Source organism: Epinephelus lanceolatus, chromosome 18 (assembly GCF_041903045.1).
Source record: "Epinephelus lanceolatus isolate andai-2023 chromosome 18, ASM4190304v1, whole genome shotgun sequence".
In the NCBI taxonomy this organism is placed as follows: Eukaryota; Metazoa; Chordata; class Actinopteri; order Perciformes; family Serranidae; genus Epinephelus; species Epinephelus lanceolatus.
Window position 1 is genome coordinate 15870811 of NC_135751.1, and position 21690 is coordinate 15892500.

The window sequence follows — 21690 nt, forward strand, 5'->3', positions numbered from 1 at the left end:
GGAATAGGAGGAGCAAGAGGAGGTGGAGGGAGGAGTTGGGTAAAATAAAGCATGAAACTGCAGAAAGGCTAAATATTGAAAGTCTCGAGAGATAGAGTGTGAGAACAAAAGGTGAAGGGGCTAACATTTAGCAGGAGGGGACAGTTATGAGGGGACAGCATTTGAAGTCACACTTCTCTTTAATGTTCACTTTTATTTGTTTGGGGACCCTGCTGACTACTCTCCTCTGGTCCATGGTCAACAACAGGTAAGTGTAAAGCTACCTTTCCCAACCACCTAAAACAGATTTTTGTATTTTTGGTGCTGGAGGTGTGTTAATGGGAGTAAAAAGATAGACAGAGGCATGATAAAGAGGCATGCTGGGGTTTGACAAGGCTACAAGACTAGAGTGGGAGAATATATTGTTATAGAAGCTAATGATATTGGGGGAAAATAGAAGCATTTTGCAGTTTTTCCACTCATGTCACACAGCCGTGAAAGGTGTAGTTCATGTGAGAAATAGAGGCTGATTTAACCCTTTTAACCCAGGTGTAAGTGAATATGTCTCATAAGGCACCATGTGTATATGTACGTCAATACAATGAGTTATCTCACTATACCAAGCAATCTAAGAGTAAAGATACTAGCATGGAAACTTAAAAAAATATTTTGGAAAGCATAACTTCTTCAGTGCAAAATAATTGACAGGCTAGTTGTTTTAGAATAGTGTAAAAAAGTTATTGCCTTTAGAAGTGTCTGTGAGAAAAATCAAAATATTTTTAAACAGAAATGGCAGAAACCCTCACACTGAAACCTTAAGAGTCATTGAACGTGACGTGTGAGAGGCAATCACACGAATACCCACCTGAAATGAAAGGATGTTTAGCTGACACACTGACATTTACAGTAATAACAATATACCATAGGTTGTGGGTTTAGAGTTCTAAAACTGGGACTTAATCTTTTTGAAACACAGTAACTGCAAGAGAAGAGGATACATAACTGCACAAGCACACGTACCACAGACCAACAAATGATGAACTAACTATTAGTTAATGGTCAGTTCCTCAGTAACTCATGATCAAATTTCAGAGGAGTAGTTACTGAGGAACTAATGAGGAACTAACTATTGGTTAATGGTCAGTTCTTCATTAACTCATGATCAAATTTCATAGAGGGGTTAATCACGACTTAATAATTAGTGAACTAGTTACTTCATCAGTGCAGAATCATTACTCAATAACCCGTCCATTAGTTAACCTTTTTATGTCCTAAAGTAAAGTGACACATAATGAGTAGTCTTTCATTACATTATCATCATCTTTACAATTAGTTCCTTAACAAAAATAATCAGACAGCAGGATTCTTGAGAAGAGTTTTATTCATTATTTTCAGACCATCTTATCTTAGCCATCTGAGAAGATCAAATACATTGTTTTTGGTGACTGTTTCCCAAGTATATTAGTGTGTGTGTGTGAATGAATAAACGAGAGGCATTAACGTAAATTTCTTTGTAGAAAGGCGCACATCCAATATGGCGGCCACTCGATGCGGCGTCTACGTATATATGTCTATGGTATCACTCTGGGTACGTCCCAAGTCTCTTATTTTATACTGCTAACTCCTAACTCCTTACTTGAACCGGAAGTCTTTCGAGCTCCGCCATCTTTAAGGCCGTCTCATGTCTCTTATTCCTGCCAGTAAGGAGTTAGCGTTAGGCGTTAGGAGGGATCTGTTACGTGCGATGAGTAAGGTAACACGAGAGGTTCCTAACAGGAAGTCTTTTTCAGCTTGAAGCCATGACGTATAAATACCCGCCCCCTTCCTCTGTCTCATTTGAACGAGATGGAGGAGAAATAGTGCAAGTGTACCCGTTACATGCATTCTTTGCAATGAAACGCTGTAATTCACATGCCTACGTGACTACAAAGAGTAACGTTAATGATATTTCGTGCAAGACTGTCATGTTGTAATTAAGTTTATTTCATTCACAACCCGTTGCGGTGTTCAGCGGACTGTCTGTGATGCGTGGCTGCTAAATGTGCAGCTGCTCGAGTGATATAACACCACGCACACACACATACACAAACACAAACACATACACAAACACATTTGCCCATCATTAATTGTCCTGCATGTCATGTGAGTGGAAAAATGTTTAATAGGCTGTAGGTAATATTAATTATTAATATTAATATTATTATTATTATTACTTTCATTAATGTTGTTGTAAGCTACTGTCATTACCGTCTGTCCTGCATCTCTCTCTGTCTGTCTCTCTCTGTCTGTCTCTCTGTCTCTCTCTCTGTCTCTCTTTCTGTCTCATACGGATTACTGTTAATTTATTATGTTGATCTGTTCTGTACGACATCTATTGCACGTCTGTCTGTCCTGGACGAGGGATCCCTCCTCGTGCTCTTCCTGAGGTTTCTACCGTTTTTTCCCCCGTTAAAGGGGTTTTTTGCGGAGTTTTTCCTTATCCGCTATGAGGGTCCTAAGGACAGAGGGATGTTGTATGCTGTAAAGCCCTGTGAGGCAAATTGTGATTTGTGATATTGGGCTTTATAAATAAAACTGAATTGATTGAGGTAGACTGACAGGTCTGATGTCTTGATGTCAGACCGTTCTTTAATTGCCACAAACTTCGGCAAATGACTCAATACCAATGGTAATACATGCAAAACTGTGTGACCAAAGTCACGGCTTTGATCAGCGAATATAATGTGACTTGGGATGTACGCCAAACGCTGGCTCCATTATGCAGCAGATCCAGCTGTGCCGCCCATAGGTGCCGCCATCACCAGAACAGGAGTAAGGCCGTCTCATGTCTCTTATCAGCAATCCTCGCTCCTCACTCCTAACTCCTGACTCCTTAAATGTTTTCCTAAGTGGGAGGGACTAAACAGTTAGGTAAGGTGGCTAGGTTAGGTGGTTAGCAGTAATTTTAAGGGACTTGGGACATACCCTCTGTCACTCTGCGCTACTTTGTTGATCTCATGCATTCAACGGACTTCCGGTTTCCCTTTTTGCCTTATTTCCTTTCACGTAGCCGCAGAACGTACGTGCTACTTGGCCGTCGGATGCATAGACATATACATATATATATATATATATATATATATCCCCCACAACTTTATTTAAGACAGGAAGTTTACAGAATGCAGATCTTCAACATTACACATATATGTCATATATCACATATGCCAGGGGGGATAAGAGTTTACAAGAAAGTATTAAAAATATAAAATATTTTCTATGTGTAAACTTACATTTGTGAATGTGAAATCTTGCCAAAAGTAAGATGAGATTAATAATAAATCTTTCAATGGGTTTTGCCATATTTCTGTTAAAGTCAAAAAGTCCAAACAGCACATCCCTCCAAAACAGCTTAAATAATTTTTTAATATTGTTTGCAATAAAATTACAAATATCACTCCAGAGTCTTTTGACAATGGGGCAATGCCAAAATAAATGAGTAACAGTTTCAAGCGTTGGGTGTAGTCTTTGTAGTGTGTTCAAATGCAACTGACACAGGGTGACGTGAGGCGACGTAGATGAATTTCCCCTCGGGGATTAATAAAGTATATGATATTTTAAAAAAATTAAATTAAAAATTACATTAAATTAAATTAAATACCACACATAGCAACACAAAACTGATTTGCTGGCTCAATCATGTTGTAACTAAGATATCCGCTGGAAAAAATATTTTTTTCACGGACCGTTTATTGAGTTACTGAGTTATTACAGACACCGCTAATGACTAACAGCTAACAGCTAACGGTTACCCCAGCTAACCTGTGATAACCATGTTATTAATTACAAAACGTGCACACAGAAATAGTAATGTTTGTTCAGTTATTGTGTTTATAGACTTTACAAACATCAGATTAGTCTAAACAGTGATATAGTGACGTGAAAAATGTGCTGTTTTTTTTTACCTGGAAGTATTTGTAAACAACAAGGCGATTCTCTGGCATAGACATATATACATAGACGCCGCATTGACTGCCGCTGCCTATTGGAGCCGACGTCCTCGCCGGCCGCCATCTTGGATGGGTCTCGCTTCGCCTCCACAGTGCATTCACTTCTATTGAGGAAGGAGCTGTATGCACAAGTAAAATAGAATAACTCACTGAATTTTCAACTGATTTTCACGCAGTTTGGTTTGTTACAAACGGCACACATGTAGTTATGATACAGGATGCTTTTGTACATTAAAAATGTGGGATTTCATGCTTTAATACTTTCTGCAGATAGCAACAGCATGTTATTTAGATCACAACAAGTTCTTTTATTCACCTCAACCCCAGAGTGGGATATATATATATACATATATATATATATATATATATATATATATATATACAGTATTTATATACTGTATAAACATACTGTATAAACACCATATACACAATACAAAACACAGTATAGCATATTATGTATAGCATAATATGTAGATCTGAGGTTTGCTCAAACTGTCAGCTCCTTTAAATCAGGGCTAAAAACACTATTGTTTACTGAAGCGTACTCTTAGATTAAATACTTACCTGCTGTATTCTGCTGCCCGTACTTTTTGACTACACACTGCTGATTTATGCCTTTTATTATTTTACTTCTTTTCTTATCCTGACGGTTCAATGTATTGAGCCTGTTTTTATTTTATGTTACTGTATTTTATTATTATCACTATCATTCTCAATTTCTATTTCCCTTTTCAATCGACTGTTTTTATTGTTTTAAATTGTGTCTTGTTGCTTTTAATGTCTCTGTAAAGCACTTTGAATTACCTTGTGTTGAATTGTGCTATACAAATAAACTTGCCTTGCCTTGCCTTGCCTAGCACACCTTTGTGCACATATTCACTTTTCCACCAGCTGTGCTGCAAATATCCCCTGCTGCTCATCCTTCTGTATCTTTTTTCAAATTATCTTGACCACAGTCCCATTTTCATAGTTATAATACCAATACCAAAATTAATTTCAGTGTTTATGTAAATACTGAAAATGTTTTTTACTACTTTTGAGGGATCACAGCAGTCAGTGTAATAAGAATAACTTTACTAATCCCCGAAAAGAAAATGTCAAAGAAGTCTGTAAGATCATCTATTTAACAAAGAATTATTAAGTCTGATGGCTGTGGGTATAAAAGAGAGTGGGTGTGTGTGAGAAATAAACTCAATCAACAATAGAGCTTTTTCTTTATTAAAATATATTAATAAATTTATTAATATGCTATACTATGTTTTGTATTGTGTATATTGTGTTTATACAGTGTATATATATGTGTGTGTATATCTATATCTATCTATAGCCTATAGGCTATATATATATATCTATATATATCTATATATATATATATATATATATATATATATATATATATATATATATATATCCATCCCACTCTGGGGTTGAGGTGAATAAAATAACTGTGTTGTGACCTAAATAACATGCTGTTGCTATCTGCAGAAAGTATTAAAGCATGAAATCCCGCATTTTTAATGTACAAAAGCATCCTGTATCATAACTATATGTGTGCCGTTTGTAACAAACCAAACCGCGTAAAAATCAGTTGAAAATTCAGCGAGTTATTCTATTTTACTTGTGCATACAGCTCCTTCCTCAATAGAAGTGAATGCACTGTGGGGGCGAAGCGAGACCCATCCAAGATGGCGGCCGGCGAGGACGCGCTCAGGCAGTCGATGCGGCGTCTATGTATATATGTCTATGATTCTCTGGGGGCAGCACCGGAAGTGAAAGGGGTGAACGATCCCCGAGGCCCCTGCACTTCCGTTAGTCGAAAAATTAGGGGCAGTGCCTCCAGAGGTAAAAGAAGAATATATATATATATACATATATATATGTATTTTTTTTTACCGATGGATTTCCAGATTGCTCTGCACGTGATTAGGGACACAAGACACTTTGACAGATCACACTGCAGGGGATGCCCCACTAACCATCCAGTTACAAAAACATTTCATTTCTCAGTAGGGTCTTTTCCATTATGTCCTCAGACACCTCCAATAACACTTTGACAAGCACTTTTAATGGATGTAAATTCAAGACCGGAGTCAAATTTCTTGTATGCAGAGACGGGCAAAAATACATCAAAATGTATTTTGGTACAAAATACAAAATACCCCTCAAATAAATGTATCAAAATAAAATACAAAATACTGGTTCCAGAAAATGTATCAAAATAAAATATGTGTATTTTGTATTTTCAAATACAGAAAAAACTTTTTTTCTTTTTCTTTTTAGCAGCGACACGCAGCTCTATCCACCTTATTTTTCACGGAAACACGGAGGCAAAACAGAACGCAGCCAGCTTCCGTTTTTTGTGCAGCACTTCCGGTCCAGCACTCTTACCACTGTGTAAATGGGAATCGCCTTGTTGTTTACCTTGCTGACTTTAGCTATATATATGTATATATCACATTTTTTACGTCACTATATCACCGTTTAGACTAATCGGATGTTTGTAAAGTCTATAAACACAATGACTGATCAAACATTAGTATTTTCTCTGTGTGTAATTAATAACATGGTTATCGTAGATTAGCTGGGCTAACCGTTAGCTGTTAGCCGTTAGCCGTGTCTGTAATAACTCACTAAACTCACAAAGTGGCCCGTGAAAAAATATTTTCTCCAGCGGATGTCTTAGTTACAACATGATTGAGCTAACTGGAGTAGTTTCATGTCATATCCGACAACGGGAGGCTTTTAACAGATGACGATCCTGATGCTAGCTTTGCTGCTGCTGTTAACGTTAGCAGCTGCAGCAACTGATGCTTTCTAGACATCGTGATTTCCCCAAACTGAATAAATACCACACATAGCAACACAAAACTGCTTTGCTAGCTCAATCATGTTGTAATGGCTGGATGGTTGATGCGTACATGCTGATTGAGGTGCTATCAGAGCCCATCTGCGCATCACTATGGCTTAATGATCAACTCAGTCAATTAAAACAACCCGTCCTGTGTTAGGAGTGTATGTCGCTGACAGAAAGAAAGAAAGAAAAGGGGAAAAAAGATAGAAAAGCAGCGTACATCTCACATATTTATTTCTCACAGTTGCGCACACGTTTGGCTGGCATGCAGAAGCACCGTCTGTGTGTCTGTGTGTTGAGGGTGCGAGCCGTAGCTTCAGCTGCTCAGGTAGAGAGACTGTGTAGCCCGGTGTGTTTTTTCGCTGATTCGGTTCTGCAGGTTCTCTGCTGGTACACTGGAGACGGGAATCAAGCAGTTTGTCTCACTCGGGATAGATTGTGCTGTTTTGGTTCATAGTTTATGATTGACGTGCGATTTATTCGCGTTTAGGGGGAATAAATTTCCGTTATAACAGAAACATGGGCACAGTTATCTATACAAAATACACAGCAATAACATAAACAACTGAAAACTAAAAGAAAAAAAAAAAAAATAGCTTGCACCGTTAGCTCCGGTAAGGGAAAGCATGAGGGAAAGCGGCTGACCGGAAGTCACGCGCAAAAAAAACGGAAGTTGATCACTATTTACTTCCTTGTTTGAAAATAAGGTGGATAGGTTACTCTTTCGGTCGGTTGGTTGGTCGGTTGGTCCACAAAGCTTTTCGTGAATAACTCAAAAAGTCCTTGACCAAAAATGCTCAAAATTTGAGACCATGAGTAATGCACTAACCTAGACAGTTAGCATAAGCATCACTAGCTTGATATTATGACTGTCATCACCATGTATTTATAAAATAGGCTATGTAGCCAGACCCAGACATAAATCATACATCAAGCCAGCTGACATCTGTCACACTCAGATAAAATACCTTGACAGACAATCTGTTGAACTTGGAAGACGTGAGCAGCAAGGTAGTCTACTGGTAGTGTGGGTCCATCCATGTGAGCAGCATGCCTGGCAAGTATAGTCTAGCTGTGTTGTGAACTGTCCACCAACGGTCTAGCTAAACAGCAGCAAAATACTATAGCTACTGTAGCTTGCTAACTTGTTTGCTGTCTAACTTGGAGCCTTTGGAGCCCTGTGTTCAACTTTTTTCAAATGAAAAAGAGGAAAAAAAAAGCTGGGGACATGTAGGCTACCCTAAAATATTATTTATTGATTCAGATTTAGATTCAGACAGCTTTCTTGATCCCATGTGAGGCAATTCATTTGTAGCATACTCATCTCAAGCATCAACCACAACAACATACAATTTCCTATGTTATGCACAGTCCAGTAAAACAGACCACTAGGTCACTGAAGGGCACATTGATGGCCCAAGTCTAAAAAAACATATAGATAAAAATACTTTTAAAAAAAGTAAAAAAATATATTATATCCAATACTATAAGAATGTGTAGCCTATTATTTTTGTTTTTTGATTTGTGGAGAAAGTATTTTGAGTATTTTAAATAAAAAATTACTCTACCCAAAAGTATTTTGTTACAAATTACATTTGCTTTTTATCGGCGTTATGAAATACAAATTACAAAATACTCAAATGTAATTGAAATACATATTTTAAATGATATATAAAGCGGACACAGATTCTATTATGAAGTGAAGGCAAACTGAGCTCAGAGCCAGTTTGATTTTAAGTTTTATTTCCTGCATCAGTATTTATCTCACTTGTCCTATTTCTCTCTTGTTCGCTCCACAGCAATGAAGGTCACAGACCACCTCCTCAAAAGAAAAGCCATCCTCCGCCCTCTGAACTCTGTGAAGGTTGCAAGTGAGAGCAAACATTATCGCTACTTCTCAAGGGACATTTTTGTTCATATCTTTATCAGATCAGGTCATGCCACCAACTGTGTGCGTGCGTTTGTGTATGTCACAGGGAGGTCATCGACAAAGTGAAAGAGCGTTACTCTCAAACCTGGAAAAAGCAGGAAGTCAATTACCAAAAATTCAGGTAAATTATTCTGAATTCATTTTATTTTATTATTTTGCAAATAATTGTCCATGCATGCACAGATACGTTGCATCTCCAGTCTTTAGTCCATACAGGCATAAATTTGTCCGCACTTTGTCACTCACTGTCCAGATACGTACAATGAGTATGATTTAAAAGCTAATTCAAATAAACTGCACATGAATCACATCACTGGGTCCATTTGCTTTCTGATATAATCAATATAGGGACCAAAATACTACAAAATGTACAGTAGGCTATGAAACATATGAGGAGGACTGAATCTCCTTCTAACAGGTCTAAATATAAAACATCTTAAAGGGGAACTTCATTTTAAAATTAATATATTTTGTTCTTCTGATCTCAGACAGTCTGTAAAAATAAACAAATCTCTTCCAAATATGAAAACTAGAATGCTAAAGCTCAAATTTGTGATGTCATATCGTGTAATGTTTGGAGCTGCTCCACAGACAATAAACTGAGAAAGATGTTATGGATGATACTGAGAGCACCAAGGTGGAGCAGCTTCAGACTTTATACTGTATGACATCAGAAGTTTGAAACTTTCTCCTCTGGTTTCTGGCTTTGAGATAGAAAAACACATGTTCAGAAATATTGATTGAACTTTCCAAGGCCTCTGAAATAACATATTGGAATAGTTAATTTGGGTGGTCATGTGAGTTATGGTAAACAGAGGAATTTCACATAAAGCCTCCAAGACTACTCTGACTATTTTGTTTATTACTGAACAAATACCTTTGGGTTCCCCAGATTACAGCTGAGCATCGAGTGCAATGGTTTTGACAAGGCCATCATTACTCAGGCCAACACTCCGGTGGGATCCAAGATTGTGTATGACGGGGAAAAGAAGAGGACCCTCCACGTGACCCAGGAGATTTTCAGTACCTTTGCAAAGGTATGTTTGTCCTCCATGAATTTTACCAGCTGCTTGTTTGGTATCTTAATGTTTTACCCCAAAGGATATGTACATACAGGCTCTTTGACACACACGACTACCCAGCATGGTTTACGGCTTTAAGATATAAAGAAAACTTTTTTTTTTTTTCATATTGAACAATTTTTGGTGGTGTTTGTTCCAGGAGCATCCGTTTCAAAACAAAAGATGGGACACGTGTGCTGTTGTCGGGAACGGAGGGATCCTGAGCGACAGCGGCTGTGGAAAGATGATCGATTCAGCTCAGTTTGTTATCAGGTGAGAAAGGTGGTCGATGTAGTGGACTGAAGGGCTGATGGCAGCCTGGATGACTCGGATTGGGACTGGGGGCAAAAAACGAAGGGGCATATTTTTTTAAAACTCTGGTATCTGTTTATCTGTGGGGACATGTGGAGTGTTTGGGAAACGGTGATGTAATGTCCTAAATTTGCACATGCCAATTGTTGCTTTATGAAATAAGCATACGCTACAAACAACAACAATGGCGGACAACTGGTTTGGTTAGACCAATGACTACTTTACACTTAAACTTAGTATGTGGACAGAATTATTTCTTTAAAGAGCAGTGTAAAAATATCAATTTTTAAAGATATCTGTACACATGTAGAAAGGGCCTAAGTCTTCTTTTTGCAGGTGCAACCTACCTCCTTTGGAAAACGGCTATGAGGAAGATGTGGGCATCAAGACTGACCTTGTGACAGCAAACCCAACAATCCTCCGAAATAAGTGAGGAAATAAGGGTTTAAGGACCTTGTAATGTTCCTTTTGTTGTGTTGCTTGTCTTATCTTATTAAGATTTTTATTATTTTCAGGTATGGGTCTCTAAATGGGTATTGACGACCGTTTGTGGAGAGTCTGCGTACCTATGGCAACTCACTGCTGCTCCTTCCCGCCTTCTCCTTTGGCTTCTCCACTCCTGTGTGCCTGCGGGCTGCCTACACCACTTTGGAATTTGAAAGCCCCACACGGGCTGTCTTCTTCAACCCTGACTACCTCAAGAGTCTGGCCCAATTCTGGCACTCCCAAGGCTTACAAGAAATGAGGCTCAGCACTGGAATAATGATGGTTAGCCTGGCGCTGGAAATCTGTGCCGATGTGCATCTGTACGGGTTCTGGCCTTTCAGTAATCACCCACATGGACTCTATGCCCTGACTAACCACTACTATGATGACATGAAAGCTAAGCAAAAATTTCACGCCATGCCAGCTGAGTTTGACCTCTTGTTGAGGCTGCACAGTCAGGGGGTTTTGAGGCTTCACCTGGGAGACTGTGGACCAGGTGGAAAGTAGTTCCCATACCCAGTGGCAGCTGACTGGACAGGAACAAACTGTTGTGGATGGACTTACATGGAATACTGACTTGGCTCATCAGTAGCCAAAACATTTGCACTGAAATCAAAATGCAACAATCATAAGACAATGTTACAAAAACACTCTTGCTGTGTGTAAAAAGCTGTGTTTATCACCACAAATGTTCAGCTGGTGTCTGCTAGAGGTTATTTTGATTTAAATGTTCCACTTCCGTGCATTGTTTGCACATGTTAGATACTGCATATCATAGTGCACTGAGATTTGTTGCAAATTGTAAAGGCCTCACTCATCACTCTACACTTAATTCTAGGGCTGGTTGGCCTTCTTTAACCTTTCGTAGGCTCAATCACTGGTATTTGTTCATTTATAAAGTCATACTGGGTAAACTCCCTACGTACATTTGTACTTTGATTGAACAGAGATCTGACTGTAGCTATAGTCTGAGATTTCAAGACTCAGTTTTGTTGTCTGTTCCTAGTGCTCGGACTGAGCTGGGAAAAAAATCTCTTATGTGCTCCACTCCTCTCACTTGGAATAACCATCAAAAAGATTTGAAACCACGTAAACTGGTCTCGTTGCCTGATTTTAAAGCTCTCACAAGGACAAGGATGAATGTATTGGTTGGGGCTTGTCATTGTCATTGTTACAGTGTGTCTTTTATGTTTTTGAGTGGGTCTTGTGTAACTGGGAGTATTGCCTTTTATACTTATTGAGTCTTAATAGTGATTTTCTTATCCACAGTAATAATGTACAAGCTGTTGTGACCAAACTCGAGAACTGTTTGGGGGCTAGCTTGTGGAATGGATGGTCCGGAGGGACGGGGGTAGGACTTTGAAAGACTTTGTTTCGCCAGGAGACAAAGAGTGTTGATTCTCATTGCAGTCATTGCATCTCAGCAATATGCATTGAGTCCACAGCTACATGCCTACTGCCCATGGCCAAGGGCCCTCTGTCTGCTTTTCTCAAGTGTCTACAAACCCCTAGATGTGGAGCTGTGGATTTTGTCTGTTTTTATCCTGGGATTTCAAGGCCCCTGGCCCTTTGTTCGCTATGACTGGACAAACAACGTTTTGTGCTTTAGCCAATCACAACATGGTAAGGTGGGACTTATTTCTCCAGACCAAACATTTGAGCATCAACCCTTTAGAGTTATGTGAATGTTTGTGTGTGTTTTTTTTTTGGTGAGCAACATGAGATGAAATGGAAAATGCAGGTAAAGTGAATAAATATTTATCACAAAAAAAGTTGTTTGTATGTGATCAGCAGCTGGAGTGGAATTCAAGTGTCTAACCAGGGAAAAAAGCTTTTCTCCAGGCATCTCAGCTTCCATTGAGTCACAAAGTGTCCAAAACCTGCCAAGATTTTTGCAGTAAGCTATTTCTCGGCAAACCACACATTTGGCTGGAACACCATATGAGCCAGTGATTTATTGACATAGTTTGCATAGCACTATTATAAGCATTCCTCCATTGATTCTCTTTTTTTCTTTACACTTCATATAACAAATAGCCCAAAGGGGCAGAACCCTAATACATCTGTGGTAAGGATTTTGTGAAAAACAGTAAAATTAATATACTTTTTTTTTATTTTGACTCTATCAACGCCAAACTGAGATGCACATTTGTAAGCAAAATAAAAAAACAAACAAACAAACAAAAAACATGGCCGCTATCAATCAAAAACCTTTGCAAATGGTGTCGCCTAGCAATAACTTGGCCATAATCATTAATGATTCATCCAATCATCATAAATCTTGGATGATAGCTTCAGTGTGAGAAATAGGCATATATTTATATCCATCCATCCATCCATCCATCCATCATGGTGGGGTTCAGACAATTTATGAAATGTAGTTTAGATACAAATAAGACAGGGGAAAGAGAGATGAAAAGTACAGTATGAGAATGTGTATATTTTTTTATAAGTGATTATATGCCATGATTAAATCAATTTGATATTATTATTTGAAATTTAGGTTAGAAAATGCAACATTTGCTGATTTAAGTGACTTCCAGTTTGTCTTCCAGTTCCAGTTTTGATGCAGTGTGACCATGCCCACTGATGGTCTTCTATCCAAATGCACATACACAAACAAATAATATTATAAGATATGCAAAAACATCCTCCGCACACTGACATAGACTTTACTATCAAACTCTGATGAAGGGAACAACGCGTTTCGCGTTTAGCGTCATCAGGTTCACCTCATCAGGTCTGACCTAAGCATTCTCAGGTGTGTTTAAATGCTTGCTGGTCACATGACCAATTACGTTTTTTCTTTTTTTCTGTTTGTCTAAGCAAGACTCAAAAAAATATACAAAAACAGTACAATTACATACATTATGAAGTTGAAAAAGTATGCATCAATCATGGTATAAGTTAAAAACATAAGGATTTCAGTGCATGAATAGCAAAGTCTACTTACATAATCAATATTACACAAAGCGAGGATAAGAGGTAGAATTACTACAAAGTACTCTATCCTAGCTTGAGACCACCAGTACCTATATACAAATACCTTTATGCAGAGGAACCATATAACAACAAATAACAAATAATATTGTTGTTGAACAGATACAGATACATCTGTGGATATTCTCATTTATCCATGTTATAGTTATCTCAAAGCAATTAAATCGAACTATTGTGGTGCAGTTTAAAATAAATACAATAAATAAAACATATTCAGGTCGTTGGCCAGTTGATGGGTCTTCACAGTGTGGGGCGATGGCTCCCTGTAGCTGCTGATGTCCAGCAGGCCCCGTCACACTGATGACGACTCAGTGGCTGAGAACTTGTGTTTTTAGCTTTTCGGAGTAGCTTATCTTTGCTTCCACTTCGCTAACTTTCTCCTTTGTGTTCTGCTGCAGGGTACCATGTCGACAAAATAAAACTAACCAGCCTTGCAAAGTGCAACTCCTCTTTTCCTTTCCCCAAATTCACAATGGTAGACATATCTATGCAGGGTTAATACATCCAGCCAATTAGGCCACTAATGGGATGAAATGTTATTTTCTTTTTAGAGAAACTAGCCTGTTGCCACACGTTGCCATCCTAGACATTGCACATGGGATTCCACTCATATTGGCCGTGACCTTGTTATACATCCAACTGCAGCACTCTGCTCATGTCCAAAGGCTCGTCGCGTGAGGGCAAGTTTTGTACTTCACAGAATCACAAAAACGTCCTTTCAGTCACCATATTTGTTGCCTGTTCTCCAGGCAGTTTGACTGTGAACTTGACTTTTGACAACAGGCACTTAGTGGGGAAAAAAAGTGGACAAAAAATTGTGTGAGGACACATAATTTAATCTGAACAAACACTGAGCTTGTAACTCTCAGTGGTAAAAATGTGTACTTTTTTGATTATTTTGAAATATTACTAATTTTACTTTTCTTCAGTATTTTCTGTCTTAAGTATTACATTGCTACATATGATGTCACAGATGTTACAGAGTAAAAAAAAAAGAAAATAGCAAAATTAGAAGCTGCAGCTGAGAAGAGACATTTTTGGAAAGGTACATATTTAATTTACACCTTCAGTGGTAAAGTGATGTACTAATAATTACATCATTATGGTTGCATTTCTGTACCTCAGCACAGTTAAAGAAAACAGGTTGCACCTACCTAATCAGTCACTGGTTTGATGCACCATCCAGCCTGCATGCTCAGTGACGAAAATCAAACACACCCAACAGGTATGTTTGAAATCCTAGCGTCAATAGGATCGATACCAAAAAAGGGATTACTTTCCCTCCTCTACATCTTACCTATTTGTATTTCAAAAGCAACAAGTGCAGCACACCGCAGTGAGCACCAAGACCCAGTTTAATTCTATACATAACAGCAGTGATGGCTTAATGAAAGAGGAAAAAAACATGAGAAAGAAAACTTGCTGCGACTGAAAAGAAGGGAGGAGGAGGGACAAGTCATTATATCCACATTACTGATTATTCATCAAAAATCCCACTGTGTAGATATTGTGTGAAAGCACCACTGGTCAATATTGATATTGAGGTATTTAGTCAAAAATAGTGTGACATTTGATTTTCTACATATCACCAGCACCACCACAAATGCCGATCACTGTTTCCCAAAGCCCAAGATGACATTCTCATATATCTTGTTTTGTCTACAACCCAAAGATATTCAGATTGCTGTCACAGAGGAGTAAAGACACCAACAAATTTACATACACATTTATAAGAAGCTGGATTCTGAATATTTTTCCTTTTTCCTTAAAAAAAACTTAAACTTATTAATTGATTATCAAATTAGTTGGTAATTAATCTAACAGTTGACAACTAATTAACTGATTAATTGTTGCAGCTCTGCTGATTTTTCAGTGGTATTATCAGCAACATTTCAAAAGTTATGGTGATGTGGGTAAATTGTTAATGTAATTAAGTAATTTTATGCTGTTATGTGTTGTTTTCCTCAATAACTGTAAAGTAAGCCAGGTGTAATGATGTTTACATTTTCTGATTTGAAACTTAAGGGTCTACCAAATGCTTTGCATTTCTTAGATCCTTGCATATACCAAATATAGGTTTATTGTAGACAACTTGTTTTAATTAGGGATGTTTTGGATGGCCAGGTTCATCCAAGAAACCAAGAAAACGCTTTTAACAGGGTTGAGCATCGCTACCTTTGGAGGATCCTGAAGAGGTTTGGTCTCAACCCAAGTCTTACGGCTTTGATCACAGTTGTGTACCGAGCCACTGACAGTGTGCTGAAGATCAATGGGGGACTGAGTTCCCCAAATAAAGTAAAAAGGGGGCCCGACAAGGTTGTTACCTGCATAGAATATGGTCTGATATTGATGGTCTGATCTTACCCGCTTAACACAGCACATATCGTATGTTGTCTGCATATGTGGATGATGTTGCAGTCTTGATCGCCAAGGAAAAAGTTATCAATGCTCTAGGACAGGGGTGTCCAAACTTTTTTGAATGGGGGCCAGATTAGATAATACAAAAATGCCTGGGGGCCAGCTGCTTCTCGCATCACATAGGTTCCGTTTTCCGTTTTCTTGTTTACTGTCAAATCATGAAAACACATTAGCCAAAAAATCACACATGCATTATGATAGTTCCTACATGGTGCATGTCTACAAACTGTATAACAGTGTTACCATTATAAGGTGAACAGAAAAAATGCAAAGCAATCTTGCTTGATTTACCAATATTGTGTGGCAGGCCACATATAGTATACTTTAGCCTCTTTTACACTGCCAGATTTTCCGCGAATGTTGGGCAGTTTTGCCGGCAAGCTGCAAGCGTTTAGACACACAGAGTTGGATTGGCGAGTTGATCCGAGGTGCCAAATTTTCTGCCTCGTGGGGTAGTCATATTGGCGGAACCCTTTTAGTTTAAACAACCCGAGGTGCCCTTCCGCCATGGGAGGGGCTGTTGAAGACTTGTTGAAGGAGCTGTTGATGACGCCGCACGTGCGACCCACTGGCGGTGGATAAACAGGAAACAGCTGATAGCAGGAATTAGCAAGCAGCTAGTAGCAAGAGGGAAAAGCAAACCTAACAGACACGAGGGCAAGGAGGGTAAAGATCAGCAACTGGGGAGGCAAGGAATTGCGCACCCTCCTTGCCCTCGCAAACGAAGAGGCCATTAACCGTCAGATGACGGGAACGGTGAAGAACGGGCCGACTTACGAGAGAATCGCCGAAGAACTGACCAGCCTTGGCTTCCCTCCCACGTCACTGTTTACGTCACATGCTGAGCTACACGTTTTGTTACTTGCTCATGCCCCCCATTGCCCCGAAAAAGGCGCATTCTGTATAAACAAAAGTAGACAGGTGGCATTTTGCTGTGTTCCCCGATTTTGTTTTTATACTGCTAATGCTGAAAGAAGACTGATTGGGCTTTCCTGCAAATTTGCACAATTCCTGTTTAAAAAGGGCTTTTGAAAGTCAAGCCAAGGACCGTTTAAAATGGGTCCAAGGGCCAGGATTGGCTTGATTGGATTGAGAGAGCTCCAAATGTGAAAAAATGTTAGGAGCAGGGAAGAGAACTTTTAGGAGGCCTAAGAGAAGAAAGGGGACAGAGAAGCTCAGGGGAATGAGGTGATGAGGTGATGAGCTGATTGGTTGAGTTAAAACTGTGGAGCAGGTAGGGACTAATGAGGCTGATACAGGACAGGTGTGTAGCTGGCTGGGAGAAACTCAGGAGCAGGGAAAGACTAATGAGGGTAATATAGGACAGGTGTGTAGCTGGGTAAAGGAGGGAAAACAGCACAGTAACACAGGAAGGGAAGAATACAGCAAACTGAAACTCAAAAAGCAAGAACACACAATCCTCCCTATAATGAACTGACCAAGGGAAAACAAAGTGAGACTAATTCATATAGGCAACGTAGGGTGCACTCACACCTGTAGCCTACTTAGAGCTGTCTACATGTGATCTGATGGCTCAAGACACATGTTTAAATAGGGCTACTGAGTCAAACCAGACAGGCAGAAATAGGGGGAGGAGGCAGTGGCAGAGGAAGAGGAGTTGGAGGAGGAGGAGTAAGGTAAAATAAAACATGAAACAGGAGAAAGGCCAAATTTTAACACTCTTGTGAGACAAGAGTGTGAGAAAAAACGTTGAGAGTGCTAGCAGGTGAAGTTCAGCAGCAGGGGAGAGTCATGAGGCGACGGACTCGAAAGTCACTGTGCTTTTTGGTATTTACTCTCCTCTGTTTGGGAACCCTGCTGACCACTCTCATCAGGTCCAAGGTTGACAACAAGTAAATGTGAAGCTACCTTTCCCATCCACCTATAGAGCATATAACAGTGAGGACATTTTGTGTGCTGGATGTGTGTTAATGGGAGCAAAAGATTGAGAGGCAAAGCTTGGGTTTGAGAGGACTGTAAGACCAGAGCAGAAAAAGATGCTGATATAATAAGGGAAGATTTTGTCATTTTTGTCGAACACTTTGACAGTCTTTGTCCACCTTCACACATGTCACTCTTTGCCAGAGTGCACAAAGCTGTGAAAAAAAAGTACTGAGTATGAAATGACTTTTGATGTTGAGAAAAAGAGGCTGATTTGGCTCTTTTTGTCCAGACATGTGTGAATACATTTCATAAGGTGCCATGTGAGTCTATGCTTGAAATGTCATGCCTTTGTATGTTTTAAGTGCTTTGACATGCGACAACTAATTTAAAGGGTTAAGCTAGGGTGCCATTGTTTCAGTGCCAACTGTGTGCTCAGAGCCAGTTATATCTTCAGTTTGCATTTGGGGCATCAACCTTTTACCCACCTGTCCTGTTTCTCCTGTTTTGATGTTCTCTTTTGTCTCCACAGTGATGTGGCGTCCCACAGACCGCCTCGCCACAAGAAAAGCCACCCTCCGCCCACTGAACTCTGTGAAGGTTGCAAGTAAGAGAAAACACCATCACTGCCTCTACCTAAATTGCATTCTTTTGTTTATGCTTTAATCAGAGCAAGTCATGTCAACACTACAGAGATCATACACCTGACTGTGTATTTGTGTGTGTGTTTCCATGTGTGTGTCACAGAGAGATCCTTGACAAAGTGAAAGAGCTTTATTCTAAAACCTGGGAGAAGCACGAGTACAATTACCAAAAAATCAGGTAATTTATTTTTAATTGATTTTATTCTGAAAGTTTTGAAATAAATAACACAAAACAAAAAGATAACCAGAACTGGAATAAAAATTGAGTATGATTAAAAAATGTAGTTCCAATGAACTGTACATTAAGCCATGCTCAGGAGGGGCACATTAATGAACAGCTGCAGCTGAGTCCATTTGCTTTCTGATATAAAATAAAAATAATAAAATCTTAACACATTTATCTTTCGTCAGATGAGGACGTTGGCTCCTACTGTATTTTGCAAATAATGAAACTCAGTCAGTGCCAACACTCCTGACTGTCTTGTATGTTATTTAATAAATACCTTTGGGTTCCCCAGATTACAGCTGAGCACTCAGTGCAATGGTTTTGACAAGGCCATCATTACTCAGGCCAACACTCCGGTGGGATCCAAGATTGTGTACGACGGGGAAAAGAGGAGATCCCTCAAGGTGACGTCGAAGATTTTTAGCACCTTCGCAAAGGTATGTTTGACCCTCATGAATATTACCATCATTACCACCTGCTGCTTGTTTGGTGTCTTGATTGTTCCTGAAATTTTTCATCACTGAGACTATTTCACTGCTGGCAAGTGAGATATTGCACTTGTTGTATTAGCTTATGAAAGGGTAAGTATTGCAGCGTATTGACAGTTCAGAGTGTGGGTACTGAGTGTCCTGACAGCCCATGGAAAGAACCTGTTTTTCAGTCTGTTTGTCCTACTCTGTATGCGCCTGTACCGCTTCCCGGAGGGCATCAGGCTGAGCAGGTGGTGTGCGGGATGGAGGTGTTCATGGATGGCCTTTTTTGTTCTGGAGAGGCAACAAGAGCTGGCAATATCATCCAGGGAGGACAGGGGACAGCCGTTGGTTCTTTCTGCTGTCTTAATCACCCTCTGTAGCCTTTTTTTTTGTCTGGTGCTGTTCAGTCAGCGTACCACACCATGATGGAGTATGTCAGCACACTCTCTATGGTGGAGCGGTAGAATGATGTTGGCCTCACCTCAAGTCTATGCCTTCTTCAAGAAGTGGATTCGTTGCTGGGCCTTCCTCACCAGCGCTGTTTTATTGGCTGACCAGGAGAGGTTCTCTGATATGTGAGTCTCCAGGAATTTAAAGTTGGGGACCCTCTCCACGCTGTCACAGTTGATGTGGAGAGGGGCAGGGTCATCTCTGTGCCCTCTGAAGTCTATGACCACCTCCTTAGTTTTCTTGGTTTTGAGGGTCAGGTAGTTTCTTGCAAAACACTCTGCTAGTCGCTGCACCTTGTCCCCACAGGCACAGGTGGCAGAGGGGAAGTCCAGGGCAGTCATCTTGTCCACAAGGATGTACAGAGGCCCCCGGTGGTCCAGGTGGGACAGAGCAGTGTGAAGGGCTGTGGAAACGGCATCATCAGTGGATCTGTTTGCTTTGTATGCAAACTGATATGGGTAATAGGCAGGAGGGAGGCAGTCTTTAATGTGTTGTGATATGAGTCTCTCAAGGCATTTTGCAACTACTGAGGTTAATGCATGACTTCAACATACACCATTTCAACCCTACACACTTTTTTTTTTTTAAAAAAAAGAATATCAGCTTTTGCCATCACACAGAAGATTTAGAGTCCCACAGGTCTGTTTTGTACACTCGACATCTGTTACACATCTGTTCATCCTCTAAGAGTGATCCCTTCTCAGTTGGTCTTCCTGAAGTTTCTTCCATTGTTTTCCCCATGTAAATTTATTTTGTATGGAAGTTTTTTTCTTATTTGCTACGAGGGTCCAAGGACAGAGGGTGTCATTGTAAAGCCCTCTGAGGCAAATTTTGATTTGTGATATTGGGATATATATATTTTTAAAAAAAAGTTTTGTGAAACATTTTCTGCTGGTGTTTGTTCCAGGAGCATCCTTTTCAAAATAAAACACGGGACACGTGTGCTATTGTTGGGAACGGAGGGATCCTGACCAACAGCAGCTGCGGAAAGATGATCGATTCAGCTCAGTTTGTTATCAGGTGAGAAAGGTGTCTGTTGTAGTGCACTGAAAGGCTGGTAACAACCTTTATCAACAGAATTAAATTCATCTCTGTTGAAAATTGCTTTTGACGATCTCTATATCTTGTTGTTGTTTGTTCAGGTGCAACCTACCTCCTTTGGAAAATGGCTATGAGGAAGATGTGGGCATCAAGACTGACCTTGTGACAGCAAACCCAAGCATCTTTCTATTCAAGTGAGCAAGAGGATTTAAGGACCTTATATCCTTCCTTTTGTCTTGTTGCTTGACATCTGCTGTTTGTTTTCAGGTATCAGTCTCTATTGGGACGCCATCGTCCTTTTGTGGACAGTCTGCGTAGCTATGGCAACTCCCTGCTGCTTTGTCCCGCCTTCTCCTATGGCTCTAACACTAATGTGTGCCAGCGGGCTGCCTACAGTGTTGAAGACTTTGAAATCCCCATGCGGCCTGTTTACTTAAATCCCGACTACCTCCTGAGTCTGGTCCGCTTCTGGCGCTCCCAAGGCCTAAAAGAAAATCGACACAGCACCGGCCTCATGATGGTTAGCCTGGCGCTGGAACTCTGTACCAACGTGCATCTGTATGGGTTCTGGCCCTACGGTAATCACCCGCATGGACTCTATGCCCTGACTAACCACTACTATGATGATGTAGCACCTAAAAAAGGAGTCCACACCATGTCGAGTGAGTTTGAGCTCTTGTTGCGGCTGCACAATCAGGGGATTCTCAGGCTTCACCTGGAAGATTGTTCATCAGATTAAAGTTCCCAAAACTGTGTTTATCATCACCAATGTTCCAGCTGGAGGCCGGAGGGAGTTATTTTGATTTAAATTATGATCTTTTTTGAGGACCCTGTGGGGGTTTATATTGCAGTGCCTTATATTACACAATCACTGATGACAGTTAAATAACTGACCATGGGATAATTTGCTTTTGTCTTAAGACTTGTGTCTGTCTTGTGTAACTCGGAGCAT

The 21690-nt window shown here is 39.9% G+C and overlaps 1 protein-coding gene and 1 pseudogene across 2 annotated transcripts in view; both read left to right on the top strand.

Annotated features, from left to right (window-relative positions):
- Positions 1–76: 76 nt before the first annotated feature.
- Positions 77–12391, top strand: LOC117268079 (alpha-2,8-sialyltransferase 8E-like; annotated as a pseudogene). Its single transcript, XR_013488029.1, has 7 exons — positions 77–247; positions 8616–8687; positions 8793–8867; positions 9639–9783; positions 9968–10080; positions 10456–10548; positions 10635–12391. The product of XR_013488029.1 is annotated as an alpha-2,8-sialyltransferase 8E-like (transcript).
- A 5275-nt stretch (positions 12392–17666) lies between these two features.
- LOC144458669 (alpha-2,8-sialyltransferase 8E-like) overlaps positions 17667–21690 on the top strand; it is a 4185-nt gene continuing 161 nt past the window's right edge. The window contains exons 1-7 of the mRNA XM_078161625.1: positions 17667–17876; positions 18437–18511; positions 18652–18726; positions 19067–19211; positions 20605–20717; positions 20840–20932; positions 21006–21690. The exon at positions 21006–21690 is cut by the window's right edge and continues 161 nt beyond it. Coding sequence (XP_078017751.1) covers positions 17776–17876; positions 18437–18511; positions 18652–18726; positions 19067–19211; positions 20605–20717; positions 20840–20932; positions 21006–21477 — 1074 coding nt within the window. The 5' untranslated portion in view covers positions 17667–17775 and the 3' untranslated portion in view covers positions 21478–21690. The remainder of the gene's footprint in view (positions 17877–18436; positions 18512–18651; positions 18727–19066; positions 19212–20604; positions 20718–20839; positions 20933–21005) is intronic.